This window comes from Gopherus flavomarginatus, chromosome 11 (genome assembly GCF_025201925.1).
Source record: "Gopherus flavomarginatus isolate rGopFla2 chromosome 11, rGopFla2.mat.asm, whole genome shotgun sequence".
Lineage (NCBI taxonomy): Eukaryota > Metazoa > Chordata > Testudines > Testudinidae > Gopherus > Gopherus flavomarginatus.
Genome location: NC_066627.1, coordinates 6,975,672 through 6,991,102, shown reverse-complemented (window position 1 = coordinate 6,991,102; position 15,431 = coordinate 6,975,672). Strand labels below are relative to the sequence as shown.

Genomic DNA, 15,431 nt, shown 5'->3' with positions numbered 1-15,431 from the left:
GTGAAATTTACTGCAGCATGTGGTGGGAGAAATGCCTTTGCTTTGAACTGTGCTAGGTCATTAAGTTAGCCATTAGTTTACATTTTGTCTTTCTCTTCCTTTGTAACTAATTCTGACTTCTATGTTTCATTGCATGTAGCCACTTAAAACCTTTCCTTTCTTACTGTAGTTAATAAACTTATTCTCTGGTTTTATCCAACTGATATGTTTGGGTTAAAGTGTATGGGAAAAACCATTTGGCACAATAAGGCTGATGCCTATAATTTCCCTTTGATGAAATGACGAACTTTAGATGAACTTGCATCATCCAGTAGTGTGTTGGGTAGTATAAGACACCCATTTCTGGGGGAAGGTCTGGGATTGAGAGTCTGGGGGAGTTCTGCTGCAGTGTAATTCATGAGTGGTTAGCTAGTAGCACTCAATACTATATACCTGGGTGCAAATGGCATGCTGGAGGCTGTGTATTTACTGACCAGGAGTCGCTGTTTTCACAGTAGAGCAGTGTAAGAGGCACCCCAGCTTGGAAAACAGAGGAGATACAAGTGTTTAGCAGTCCAGATAGTGCCCTAAGTAATGTCACACTAAGCAAACCCTCCCCATCTCTCCAGGCCTCCCCACCTTCAAACACGCTTGGAACAAAGAAACAAATAAAAGCATCAAAGAACTCCAAAAATATAAATTAAAAAAAAAGAGAAACAAAGAAACAAAAAAATTCACAAAGAACAAAAGTGTTGATACCTTGATCAGAGTTTTTATCCTGAAAAACAAGAAGAGCCCGAGACTCCACTAGCGACTTTGCCATTGCTACTCATTTTATGTGCAAGGTTCTTAAATGGATGTTATACCAATTATATTAGACCAGTAAAAACCAGCAGGATCTTATTAAAGGGGATAAGACAAAAATGCCACATTTATTATGATAACAATTTGATTTATGACTAATAACTAATATCTTAATTCTTATACACACACATTATATCTAATACCTATACACACACACACACGCGCGCACACACACACACACACATTCACACACACACACATCCATCAGATGTTCTGCAGCTGCTGCATAGTTACCAGTCCTGAAGATAGCTTAAGTTCATAGCTTGATTTTGTAGCTTGGGTTCATAGCTTGTGGCGGCTAACTGGCCAGGAAAGCCAGGCACAAGGACAAGCTGGATCTCTGTTGGGCAGGCACTGATGTCCTTCCATGTTGGCAGCAGAATATTACCCAGAGATTCTCATCTCACCCTTCTTTTTTACAGGTTTTTAGTTTGGATTCAAAGTCTATAGGTCTTGCTGTGTCACGCTGCCTCAGGGTTTGGATTGATCACCCATCAATTGCAGGCATGACTTTCAGCCTTGAACCTGGCTTTGATCTTCCTTCTGTTGTTCTGTTGTCCTTTTCTTTTTAGGGTGGATGCTTCTTACTTTGTTTAGAGCTATTGTCTAGGTCTTCAGCCATTGGTATTTGAACTTTATCTCATTAGGACAGGCTGGGGCTGGAGGTTGATTCCGTCATCCACACATACCTCATTCACACATCTAAACTAAACTAATAAGATTACAGCAGGGTTTGCAGAAATGAAGGTTGGAGGAAGCTTTTACAAAATGGAGTGAGTGTTTTAAAATGGGGTTTGAATTACAATATGGAACAGAAGTTACAGTGTAGGCAAGTGTAGTGTGGATGGTGAACAGAAGTTACATTAATAAATTAAAAACAATTTCATTTATCAGTTCTACATGGATAGATAGATAGATTCTGGATCTCATTTACATTGGTTTAAACCTGAGGTCAGTCTTATTTTTCTTGAGTTACGTTTGTCTGGTTTACTACATGTGCAAATACCCAATTCTGCACCAATTCTGCATAAAGATGTTGCATGGTACATTCACATAGAGGTGATAATATCATCAGCTGATTATATTTATAAGGAAAGTCAGAATGAAATTGCTATCAATGGAGAAATATGGACATTTTATTCTTGCTGAATAACCCCCAACCTATCAGTTTACTCAATGAACCTTTCACTTCCCTGTTTCTCATGCTGTAGATGATCGGATTCATCATTGGTGGCACCACAGAATAGAGAACACCCACCATGAGATCCAGAGCTGACGCTGAGCTGGAGGTCGGTTTCAGGTACGCAACAGTCCCGGTAAAAATAAACAAGGAGACCACAGTAAGGTGAGGAAGGCAAGTGGAGAAGGCTTTACGCTGGCCCTGCTCAGAGGGGATTCTTAGCACTGCTTTGAAGATCTGAATATATGACACAATTATGAAAACAAAGCAGCTTAAAGCTAAGCATGCACTGAAGACAATAGCCCCAGTTTCACTGTGGTCTGAGTCAGAGCAGGCGAGTTTGAGAAGCTGGGGGATTTCACAGAAGAACTGATCCACCACATTCCCTCCACAGAAAGATATCACAAATGTGCTCCCAGTGTGCAGGGCAGAGTAAAGAATACCACTGATCCAGGCACCGGCTGCCATTTGGACACAAGCTCTCCTGTTCATCACTCTCTCATAGTGAAGTGGTTGGCAGATGGCGACGTGTCGGTCGTACGCCATGACAGTCAATAATGCATAATCCGCTGAAATAAAGACGATAAGGAGAAAGACTTGTGTGACGCATCCAGAATAAGAAATGTACCTGGTGTTCATGAGGGAATTGGCCATAGATTTGGGGATGGTGACAGAGATGGAGCCGAGGTCTAGGATTGACAGGTTCACCAGGAAGAAGTACATGGGGGTGTGAAGATGGTGATCGAGGGCTATGGCTGTGACGATGAGAAGATTCCCCACCAGGACCACAAGGTAAATCACCAGGAACACCACAAAGTGTAAAATCTGCAGCTCCCGAACATCAGAGACTCCCAGGAGAAGGAACTCAGCCACAGTGGTTTGATTGGACATTTTCTTCATCAGTACATTGTGTGATGCCTGGGGAGGGAATGAGAAAGGTTATGGTCAGGATTAGAATGACAGAGAGAATGGGGGGGACAGATTCCCCTTCCCCTAATATCTCATTGTATGAATGTCACAGGTGCCCAGCACTCATCACTTACAATGACTTGGTGATATTAGTGCTCCTCACCTCTAACAATCACTCAATCATGTTATCACAGTTGTGTAAATTGGATCAGCTCCTTTAAAGTTAACGGAGCTTCATCACTTTATCCCATCTGAGGAATAGGCCCATGGTGTGGATTGATAAATGCAGTATGACGGATGGAACAAAGTACATCGAAAATCCAATTCCGATTAAGTTCGATCACCTATTGCTACAAACAGAAGGCTCATCACTTGAGCATTATTTAAAATAGTACAACACCAACACCACCTGATTCCCACTTTCCCTGGAAATATGACAAGAACTCACCCAGCATTCTGTGGGGGTAGACCTTCCATATTGATTTTATCCCAAAACCACACAGCTGTCTGCTACCTGGGTACACACTGATTTATGGCACCCAGTCCCAGCTGCACCTGCACTCCATATTGCAAACAAGGAATACAGACCATACTTATAGGATGGGGGGCACTATCCTGAGAAGCAGTGACTGAAAACAATTTGGGGGTCATGATGGATAATCAGCTAGACATGAAATCTCAGTGTGACCAATAGCTAGTGAGATCTAGGGTGCATAAATGGGAATCTTGAATATGAGTAAAGAGGTTATTTTACCTCTGTATTTGGGACTGGTGTGACCACTGCTGAAATATGGTGTCCAGTTCTGGTGCTCAAAATTCAAGAAAGATGTTGATAAATTGGAGACGGTTCAGAGAAAAGCCACAAGAAAGAATAAATGATTAGAAAACATGATTTGTAGGGAAATCCTCAAAGAGCTCAGTCTATTTAGCCTAAGAAAGGGAAGATTAAGGGGTGACTTGAGGGCAGTCTATAACTACTTAGAGGGGGAACAAATATTTAATATAAGCTCTTCAATCTAGCAGAGAAATGTCTAATATGATCCAATAACTGTATTTGAAGCTAGACAAATTCAGACTGGAAATAAAACATATTTTTTTAACAGCGAGAGTGATTAACCGTTGGAACAATTTACAGGAATTGTGGTGTATTCTTCATCACTGGCACTTTTCAAACCAAGATTGGGTCTTTTTCTAACAGATCTGCTCTAGGACTTATTTTGGGGAAGTTTGTTGGCCTCCAATAAACAGGAAGGCAGACTAGATGATCACACTAATCCCTTCTGGCCATGGACTCTGTGAATCTCTGAATATCTATGTAATGATGGACTAGTAGCATTGCTCAGTTACTTGTACATTGTATTGTTTCCTGTTGTGACTTTAGATTTGTGCTATGTGATTCAGTGGCAGTCAGAGGACACCTTTTTTTTCTTGGATCTGGCACTGACCTGCTGTGTAATACAGTACCAGTCACTTCCCCTTTCTGTGCTTCAGTTTACCCTCTCTTTCTCTGCCTTCTCTACTTGACTGTAAGCTCTTAGGGGGATGGGCTGTGTGTTAGCACATGTATGGTCAGTGCACCCATTTACAGCACCTGTGCTCAGCGTTGTACACTGGACACATTGCTGAACCGGGAGGTTGGTGTTCTGGTTCTATTGACTCCCTCTATGGCCATGGGTTCTGTCCATGTAGACAGGCTTTGGCTGTTTGGTACAATTCTAACCATATTTAAAGGGGCTAGTGTGTATGACACATATTCTGTGACCTATCAGCTATTTCAGTTACTTCACTGTACTTTCCTTTGAAAGAGAAATGAACAGAGATCATAGAGTCATAGGGCTGGAAGGGACCTCAGAAGGTCATCTTGTCCAATCCCCTGCTCAAAGCAGGACCAATCCCCAGACAGATTTTTACCTCAGTTCCCTAAATGGCCCCCTCAAGTATTGAGCTCACAACCCTGGGTTTAGCAGACCAAAGCTCAAACCACTGAGTTATCCCTCCCCATCACTGCCAGAGAATGAATGGGGCTTTTAATTATATATTATTAAACAACATTAACTTTTCTTTCCCTTGTTTAAAGTTTAAGGTTTCTTATAAATGTTCATATCTTAATGGAAAATATGGGATTTTATCAAAACAATATTTTCCTTTAAGAATACATTAGCTTTCCTAGCAAATTTATGATGTTTTGTTGGAAAACTGAAATCTCAGAAAACAGCCTTGCTAGGCTTTCTTCTTGAAATTTTCACTTTTAAGATGAAAGTTTTCAGATGCCGAACACTCAAGGAAAATGAGTTTTGGTTTGTTGATGAAAAGTTTTAATTATTTTTAAGGAGAATTTTTTATTTTATTCTTTTAATTAATTATTTTCTCCCCAGCCTCAGATGAGTAAATTGGTAGGAAAATATAAAGCACAGCTGAGTGTAATTCTTATTACTGTTCTTAAACTACCCCTGGATGTTAACCTTCAGACAAATTAAATTGAATGAGAAAACTTACTGTGGATTTGAGGATATTTTCCTAATATGTGATGGATTCAGTCCAAGGCCAGGATTCAGTAGTCATTATCTATCTGTCTGTCTGACTATCTAGTAGTAACTACAAGCAAAGGCACAACTTTCTAAGAGTCCTTTCATCCCTCACTCTAAGACTGTATTTGATTCCAATCCGTTGCTCTCAGCAGTTGAGCTGTGCACAGCGGATTTTGACCCTCACTGGCATTCAAGGACCTATGCCGAGGGAAAGTGATTTATTCATGTGTATTTTGCTCCCTGGAGCCCTGCACAGCTCAGCAGTAGAGACCCACAGGGAAAAGTTCACAGATTCATAGATTTGAAATCAAAAAAGGAATGTTATGATCCTGTAGTCAACTTCATGTCTAGCACAGAAGACAGAAGAACGGCCATTCTGGTTGAAGCCAATGGTAAATCTAGACCAGTACCTTGTCTTCCAAGAGTGGCCAATGCCAGATGCTTCAGAGGAAATGAACAGAACAGGGGGACAATTGAGTGATCCTTCCCCCGTCATCCACTCCCTGCTTCTGGCAAACAGAAGTATACTGATACCTAGAACATGGGGTTGCATCTCAGACTGTCTTGCCTAATAGCCATTGATTGGCCTATCTTCCATGAATTAATCTAATTCTTTTATGAATCCCATTGTAGTTTTGGCCTTCACAACATTCCCTGGCAATGAGTTCCACAGTTTGACTCTGTGTTGTTTGAAGAAGTACCTGTTGCCTATTAATTTCATAGTGTGACCAATGTCATGTTATGTGACAAGTAAATAATATTTCTTTATTCACTTCTCCACACCTTTCATGATTTTACAGACCTCTATTACATCCCCTCTTAATCAACTCTTTTCCAAACTGAAAAGTCCCAGTCTTACTAACGTCTCCTCGTATGGAAGCCGTTTCATTTCCCTAATCATTTTTGTTGCCCTTCTCTGTACCTTTTCCAATTCTAAGATATCTTTTTTGAGATGGGGTGACCTCTGCACCCAGTATTCAAGATGTTGGGTGTACAATAGATATATATAGAGGCAATATGATATTTTCTGTCTTATTATCTATTACTTTCTTAATGATTCCCAACATTCCATTAGCTTTTTTGACTGCAGCTGCACATTGAGAAGATGTTTTCAGAGAACTATTCACAATGACTCTAAGATCTTTCTTGAGTGGCAACAGCTATTTTTAGACCCCATCATTTTATATGTACAGTTGGGGTTATGTTTACCAATGTGCACTACTTTAAATATATAAATATTGAATTTCATCTGCCATTGTGTTGCCCAGTCACCCAATTCCATGAGATCCTTTTGTCACTCTTCACACTGTGCTTTGGATTTAACTCTCTTGAGTAGTTTTGTATCATTTGCAAATTTTCCCACCTCACAGCCCTCCACCTTCTTTTTGAGAGAATAGGTAAGCCACAGTTCACTTCCTCAATGTTAACAGACTTGAGCTGCAGCTTCATAAGACTATTCCATTGTCAATGAGTCACCACTGCTTTGCTCAGGGTGCCTCAGAAGATTCCAGTTGTCCAGGTGTCTAAATTAAGATATCAGAGGAAAGACACTGTAACTTGTTGTTTTCTGGTGAAGCTTCACTTCTTGAGATGTTACTGTTAAGTGGTCAAGAGGTTGCTCTGAGTGGTGATGAATGAATGTTAGTAATTACTTAGCAATAGAGCATAGCATTGGGCCAAACAAAACTTTTAAGACGAACTGGCCAAACTGTGGGATTTCTGGTTTGTGGGAATGTTGCAAACTCTAAAAAGAATTTGTTTCAGAAATACCGACTGTGACAGATTGTACTCTTATTTTCACGTTTTTTACAAATGTAAATTTTCTACAAAGTATGCCTCGTGAGGTATCATTTAAAAACTCATAACCTGCTGAGCATGATTGTACTACTAAAATGTATATGGTAACATTATATGAAAAATTATAAGTTTCTACTATATTACATGTTCCAAGTTTAGAAAAACAGTTTCAGATCAGTTCCCCAGAAACAAACAGCTCAGTCATGTGTCACAAAATCCAGTTGGCTCTCACCTAGGTAAGCAGCTGGAAAGATGGGTATAAGTGAGAAATTTACATATTGGCAATGGAAAAAGCTGGCGTCCTGTGTAAACAGACTGGCTGTTGCCTGAACCCCAGCTGGAGATAAACCTCAAACTGGAGGGAATAGTATAAGCATAGAAAACAAACAATACAGATCCCCTCTCTGTCCTTCTTTCTCTGTGCTCATGGCATTAAAAACACCTGAAAAAACACTGAACTGGGGGAGGAGTCCTGGCTCAGAGACTTCCAGCCAGTAAAAGGCTGAAAAGAGCATGTGTTGAGAAAAAACCTTTGTTTTGAATGTATTTACCTTGCCAAATTAGATATTCATTTGCATTTCATCTTTTATTTCCTTTGTAATCAATTCTGACTTTTTTGCCTCTTTACTTGTAATCACTTAAAATCCATCTTTATGTAATTAATAAACTTGTTTAATTGTTTTATCTAAACCCACGTGTTTGGAATGAAGTGTTTGGTAACCTCCAACTGAGATAACATGGCTTGTGTTTATCATTTTCCATTGATGAAATAATGGACTTTTTATGGACCTGCATAGTTCTTGCGAGTTCCGGGCAGTACAAGACACACATTTCTGGGAACAAGTTTGGGACTGGGAGTTTTCTGGCATCATCCTGTAAGGTAATTCATGAGTGACTCATCACAGCAGTAACATAATTAAGATATTACATGTTGGAGGCTTTGTGTGAACTGGCCAGCAGTGGTTGTTCTCAGACCAACAGTGGTTGTTTGCCCCCACTCTGAGGCCCCGTTGCCTGCCACTTGCACCCCTTTACTCTCTTCCTCAATGCCCCCCCCCGTTCCCACCTCTTCACTCCTCCCTCTCAAGAGCCTCCCACCTTCCACTTGTGCCTCTTCAACCCTCTCCAAGCCCCTCACCCTGCTGCTCGCATCTCTTCACTCTCTCCACTGTGACCCATGTCTGCTGTTCATGCTTCTTCATCCCAGGTGGCCAATGGGGAGAAGGCTCTCAGGGGCAAGATGCAGAGCAGGCGAGGGAAAAGGAGCAGTGTGGGTGGGCCATGGGGGAAAAGAACAAGCAGGAGCAGGGTCCAGGGGCAGAGCTCAGGCAGGGCTATGGCCCAGATGCTCTTTTGGCAGCGGCGCTCCAAATGCAGCAGGTCAGCGCACCTTCAAAGAGAAGTGCACTGCATCCTGTTTGGAGAGGCTTAGTCTGCCCTGGCCTTTTATACCCACCACCTATGTGAAGGTGCTCCTCTGCATTGGCATGGGTCTAATTGAGATGGTAATCTGATCCTTACATAGAATCATAGAAATTTAGGACTGGAAGGGACCTCAATATATTATCTAGCCAAGACCTCTGCACCAAGGGATGGCTATGTATTATTTAGACAATCCCTGACAGGTTTTCATCTAACCTATTCTTAAAAAGTGACCAGTATTGAAGTAGTTTTTCTCAGGGTACTTGGGTGGCCTGTTCCATGCTGCAATCTACTTCTCTGCTGGAGTGTCCATGTTTAGTGAAGCTGGCATTAAGTGTGGTAAGGTGTGTATCCTAGACTTTCTCCTAGGAGAAAATTCTGTGGCAGCTGAGTACCTGGCTGTAGACAACAGACTTCTTCTTGTGCTGGAGTGCTTAGTGGATCTGTGAAGTTAAATGTGTAGAGTTCTCTGTAGGATCCCATTGCTGATGGTAGTTTCCAGGAAGTTGATGCTGGTATGGGAATATTCTAGAGAATGGTTGCTGAAGTTGTGGTGGAAATCTATGAAGAAGTTTATATTGTCTGTCCAGGGGATGAAAATACCATCAATGAATCTCAGGAATATTGTTGGTTTCAGCATGAAATATTTGCAGAAAATCTTTGGTGAATAATGATGAATAATAAATGGTTTGAAGGAAATAATCATCTGGACTTTTACAGTCAATAACAGAAAAAGAAGCACAATAATTTGCAAGGATTATCTATCTATCTATCTATCTATCTATCTATCTATCTATCTATCTATCTATCTATCTATCTATCTATCTATCTAATCATATGATGATTCTCTGAATGGATATGTAAAAAAGTATGCACCACCATGGTAATCAAGGTAATTAATTTAATAAACAATAATAATTAATAATTAATAACAAATAATTAATAATAGCCAAATTCTGTCATCCAGGGCACATTTAGTAACCTTTGGATAGTTGTATGGATGAAAGACTATTGGCCAAATCTGGATCTTTTTGAAATTAAAAGTGAAATTCCACTTCGTCATAGTTACAGGGCTAGCTGCACCTCTGACCCCCTTCTCTGCTTTCTTTGAGTGCACCCATTGGGTCACGGCCTTGTACCTGACCCTCTCTTAGGGAATTATGTTATTCACCAACTCTTAAATTGGATCCTGGGGTATAGCATCTTGTGCACCAACTGTGATTTCCCAGCAGGGTCAATTGAATTCAATACCTGCTGTTATTCCCCCTGGAGCTGTGACCAGTACTAATTTGAGTAACCAGAAAACATTTCTCTAAACAAAGTATAATAATTTATTTACCACAGCAGGAACAAAGCATAACATAAGAGAAAATACTACATAGCAACTCCTCCCCTGACACAACAAAAACTGAAATGGGATCCATATTTGTCCTCATTATACAGAGTCAGGCAGGCCTGCCTTTAGGAATGTCACCATTCCTCAGTGGGTCACAGCTAACAAAGTCAAATTCAGGACAAACTGCTGAAACATAGGCCAGACTCCTGCAAACTGGTGGCTACTCTACCATTAGATTGTACCAAGCCAGTAAAAAAAAGTTAATTTCTGTCTCACCACACTGGTTAACAAGAAGCCAAAAATGCAGTCTTCTTAGTCATCCCAGCCCATGGCTCACTACCCAGACACTGGAGTATAGGATGAATGAATACTGAAAACCAATTTCATCAGATATAGGGTCCTTCCAGTCTCAAGGGATCAGCCACTTAGCCAGGTCAATATATAACTTAGATCTTAGCCAATAATCACACTGATACCAATCCTTTAGTAACTAAAAATGTAAATGTTTATTAATAAAAGATGAAAAAGGGAATTATTAATGCTTAATAGATCATGTACATTCAAGTGGTCTTTCAGCATTCAAAGATCAGGATCATAGCAGTGATTAAATACATTATTAGCTTGCAAATGTCTTTCTGGAATCATCCAAACATATTAGGGGGTCATCAGTTCTTGTTCCAAGCTTGTTTGGTAAAAATCCAGTCCATAGAAATGAAGCAGAAAATGAAGACAAAATGAAGATGGCTTCGGGATCCTTTATTTCCTCTGTCATGCAGAAGAAATTTTACTATCTCAAAGAAAATTCACAGCCTCTGTTTGTAGAAAGTGATTGTTTCAAGATGGAGTCCAGGGTCAAATGAGCATATCACATGTCCTTACATGCTTTGAGGACTCACAGGTGCATCTATTGCACATATTCTTGCTGAGGTGTCCACAGGAAGGCTTACTGGGGGGAATGAGTTTCTTCTATAATCCATTGTGAGAGCTAAGTGTCCTCGATGGGCCACCAACAGAATAATATCACAGTCAAGGGAGAACTATGGACTTTATATTCATGGTGAATAATCTCCCTGCTATCAGTCTCCTCAGGGCAGCTTGGATCTCCTTGTTCCTCATGCTGTAGATGATCGGATTCATCATTGGAGGCACCACTGAGTAGAGAACAGCCACCATGAGATCTCGGCCTGTTGTTGAGCTGTAGGTGGGCTTCAGGTAGGCAACAGTAAGAGTCCAGAGGAACAAGGAAACCACGAAGAGGTGAGGAAGGCAGGTGGAGAAGGCTTTATGCCGGCCCTGCTCAGAGGGGATTCTCAGCACCGTGGTGAAGATCTGAACATACGACACAATTATAAAAACAAAACAGCTTAAAGATAAACAAGCACTAAAGACAATTGCCCCAGATTCTCTGAGATATGTCTCAGAGTAGGCGAGCTTGAGTAGCTGGGGGATTTCACAGAAGAACTGATCCACCACGTTCCCTTCACAGAAGGTTAATCTAAATGTGGTCCCAGTGTGTAGTGCAGAGTTGAGGATACTACTGAGCCATGCACTGGCTGCCATTCGGACACAAGCTCTTCTGTTCATTATAGTCTCATAATGAAGAGGTTGGCAGATGGCGACGTATCTATCGTATGCCATGACAGTGAGGAAGCTGAGCTCAGCTACAGCGAACAAGGGAAAGAGAAAGACTTGGGTGAGGCACCCAGAATAAGAAATTGACCTGGAGTTGGTTAGTGAATTGACCATGGATTTAGGAATGGGGACAGAGATGTAGCAGAGGTCTATGAAGGATAAGTTGAGGAGGAAGAAGTACATGGGGTTGTGAAGATGATGGTCAAGGGCTACGACTGTGATGATGAGAATATTCCCCATCAGGGCTGCCAGATAAAGAACTAGAAACACCACAAAGTGTAACAGCTGCAGCTCCCGAACACCAGAGAATCCCAAGAGAAGAAACTCGGTCATTGAAGTTTGGTTGCTCATTTTCCTTCTGAGTACACTGTGTCCTGCCTGTAGAGGGAAGGGCAAGGACAATGGTCAGAATTAGAGTAACAGATAGAATGACTCTGATTCTCCTCTTAATAGTATCTCATGAATGTCAAAGGAGCACAGCACTCTTCACTTCCATTGACTAGAAGTCATGAGGGCTCCTCACCTCCAACAATTGGAGCACTTCTCCGGTGTGTGATCACACTGATGTAAGGTGACCAGGCAACAAATGTGAAAAATTGGGATGAGATGGGGGATACTAGGAGCCTATATAAGAAAAAGACGCTAAACTCAGGACATCTGGTCACCCTACACCGATGTAAATTTGATTAGCTCCCTTAAAGTCAATGGGACTGTGTCTGTTTACATCATGAGAGGTGTGCACGAATCACAGCTACTATTTCCTTCTGATTTACCAACGTGGCTCTGAGAGCACAACTTATCTCTTACATCCCCCAAGATCTGCCTGGGACTGATCCCGAGAATGCTTCAGGGACACTTGAACAGTTTCTACATGTTTTACTGTCTGCTGGCTTAATTCAGTCACTTCCTGCTTCAGCCTCTTTCTTTCTCTTTCACTATTACTCTCTTGCTTTTGCATTGCCATGATCTGAGCCTGGCGGATGTTTGACTTAGGGTAACTTTTTTTTTTTAATTAGTATCCTTTTTATTTTATTTTTACCCTATTCTTTTCTAGTTCCTTTACTTTTGTCGTTAATTGATTTATATTTTTTATGTACTACTATTGCTACTGTCTGCTTACAGAGCTGCAAGAATGCTCCAGGACTGATAAAGCTCCAAGGCTTTGACCATGTACCTGTATAGAATTAGTCAAGCTGTTTCCCAAAATCATTTCCAGATGTTCCCTTTCCTTCTAACATAATTCCTCAACCAGGCCGCCAGCCTGGTACCTTAAGTCCCAGTAATAAAATATATTCATAAATTGACTCTCAGACCACAATATGGGGAAATTTCAAGCTGCTACCCTACCCCGCATGTTCCTGTCTTGCACAGCATAGGTAACCATTGTACCTCTCCACCACTCCTGGAGACTGTCTCACCAAATCTGTTCCCCATGGTTTTCAGAACCGAAAGCTGTAGTCACTTAACTGTTTTTTTTAGGTGATTTCAGGAATAAATTAATGGGGGGCGGGGCACAGCTCATAATGAATAATTGTCATAAGCAGAAGTGTTTTTACCTAAAAGTACTTTTCGATTACATGATAAGCACACACATACACACATGCTCTGTTGCAGTAGGTTTAGAGCATTTTAAAAATTTTATATTTACTTCAAGTTAAGCAATGATTTTGTGGGATCAGCAGCCAGACTTCCAGGAAGACGGAGAACACCTTCTCTCTAGCTGCTGAAAAACTTAACTGTTAGATCCTTCCCACCCCCTCCCTGCCCCAGAAAGCTTCCTTGCATTGCTCCAAAGCACACTTTTTAACTCAACTTTTTTTTTTAAACAAAGCATCAAACTTATAATAGCCTCTAGCAATTTTCCTAGCCACAGCCAATAACCATTCATTACTTTTATTAGTAAAGCATTTTTAATTATAACAATAAAACTGACAAATCAAAAGCCCCTACAAGCAAAGTTATCCAAACATTCCTTCTATTTTTATAAAACCTAACTCCCCTACCCCAACCTCCCATTTTAATAGCAAAAAAGCGAACATACAACTAGTTAGCCTTGTCTGTAAGGGCCTAAAATTATTCTAGCTATATAATATGTACATTTTCACTAGCAATAACTAAACATACAAAGTAATTAACTACAGTACTGTCAAATTCTGGGGTAACAACTTGATAAAATTCAGTATGAAGGATGTAGTAAAGTACAAGCCATGATAAACTGTCCTAGCCGAGAAGGTCCTTCTACTGCAACAAACAGCAGGCTTCAAAGTTGGGCATGAAACTAAAATGCCAGCATTGCCCGATTCCCACTTTCCAGGGAAATACAACCATGAATCCACCCATTGTCCTAAATGGCAGCTCAACTGTGATGATTCCTCCTCAATCTCTTTATAAAAATGGCCTGCTTCCTGATTACAAATTGATTTATGGCATCAAATCCCAGCTGTGCTTCCACCTCTGTGCAATGAGACACTTGTTGGCTGCTGTGTTGTATTTTTCACCTGCTTCTTTATGTCTGTGCTGTGCAGGTCAGTGGCTGTCAGCAGGCCTGGGTTCCACCAAAGACCTTCTGTGTGACCTTAGGCCAGTCACTTAGCCTCCTTGTGCCTTTGTTTCCCCTCCCTTTCTCTGCTGTGTCTACCAGGGCTGTGACTCACTCAGCATATGTTCTTTGCACCTATTGACAGCATTGTTGTTTAACTGGCAGCAATGTGGGATGGTGTTCAAGCAGGAAGACTGGGATCTAGTCTCATTGAGCTGCCTTATGTTCTTAGGCAGGGTCATAATAGATGGGCCTTGGCTTCAACTCTCTGTGCATCGATTTGTATATAATGGAAATATACCTAGCTCCTAGAACTGGAAGGGATCCTGAAGGGTCATCAAGTCCAGCCCCAGGCCTTCACTAGCAGGACCAAGTACTGATTTTGGCACACATTCCTAAGTGGCCCCCTCAAGGGCTGAACTCGCAACTCTGGGTTTAGCAGGCCAATGCGCAAAGCACTGAGCTATCCCTCCTCCCCTATATGCTAGTAAGCTTAAAACATTCTGGGAGTTACCAGCTTTATTGCTTACTCAATGTTATCATCCTGCAACTATCCCACATGGTTGCAGTAGAGTCACGGAGTTCAAAATTGTGGCATTATTGGACAATATTATTGTGCTCCATGATAGTTTCCAGCTACAGGTGCTCAGATATTTTCTGCTTGAATTATTTCAAAGGCAAATTGGGTTTTGGTATATTCTTTTCTTTGAAAAACTGAAAACATTTGTATTGTTATTTCAGCTGAAAACATTCCGTTTTCAGCATTTTTAGCTGAAATTGTTTAGTTCTCACATGCTAGAAACAATCTCGCATGCCAGAAATTTTCACAATTTCTATGAAAAGTCATTTTTTTCTGCTGAAAAGAAAATAAGTCTTGACTGGCTCTAGATGTTTCACTGAATTGATTATAAAAGTCTTAAAGAGTTCCAAATGTATTTCATGTTTATATTATTCAATTTACTGTTACATTAATACCCGGACATATTTAATTGAAATATCAGACTTACTGGGGCAGTCTTTGCAGAAATTTCCCCATGCATTTGGTACTCCACAGTCAGGATTCTTTGGTCCTTAATCTCTCTCTCTCCCAGGCCCTCATCACTGTATTATCCAGCAGCTGTTTCCATGTTCCCTTGCTAGATTTCCTGTGTTGCTGGGTGTCTCGGCAGTTCCAAGGAGACAGGGATCCACTCCACAGATGGAGTCTCCCTGCTTCATTCCCACAGCAGGCTTGGCTAAGAGGAG

General features: G+C 41.0%; 2 protein-coding genes across 2 annotated transcripts; both read right to left on the bottom strand.

Moving 5' to 3' along the window:
- Window positions 1–1,957: 1,957 nt before the first annotated feature.
- LOC127031316 (olfactory receptor 14A16-like) lies at window positions 1,958–3,734 on the bottom strand. Its single transcript, XM_050918066.1, has 2 exons — window positions 3,687–3,734; window positions 1,958–2,941 (listed from the first exon to the last, which is right to left on the bottom strand). Exon 2 carries the CDS (start codon window positions 2,921–2,923, stop codon window positions 1,958–1,960), a length of 966 nt encoding a protein of 321 aa, XP_050774023.1. The 5' UTR covers window positions 2,924–2,941; window positions 3,687–3,734.
- A 7,307-nt stretch (window positions 3,735–11,041) lies between these two features.
- Window positions 11,042–15,226, bottom strand: LOC127031129 (olfactory receptor 14A16-like). The gene is made up of 2 exons (XM_050917895.1): window positions 15,194–15,226; window positions 11,042–12,025 (listed from the first exon to the last, which is right to left on the bottom strand). Exons 1-2 carry the CDS (start codon window positions 15,224–15,226, stop codon window positions 11,042–11,044), a joined length of 1,017 nt encoding a protein of 338 aa, XP_050773852.1.
- Window positions 15,227–15,431: the final 205 nt, after the last annotated feature.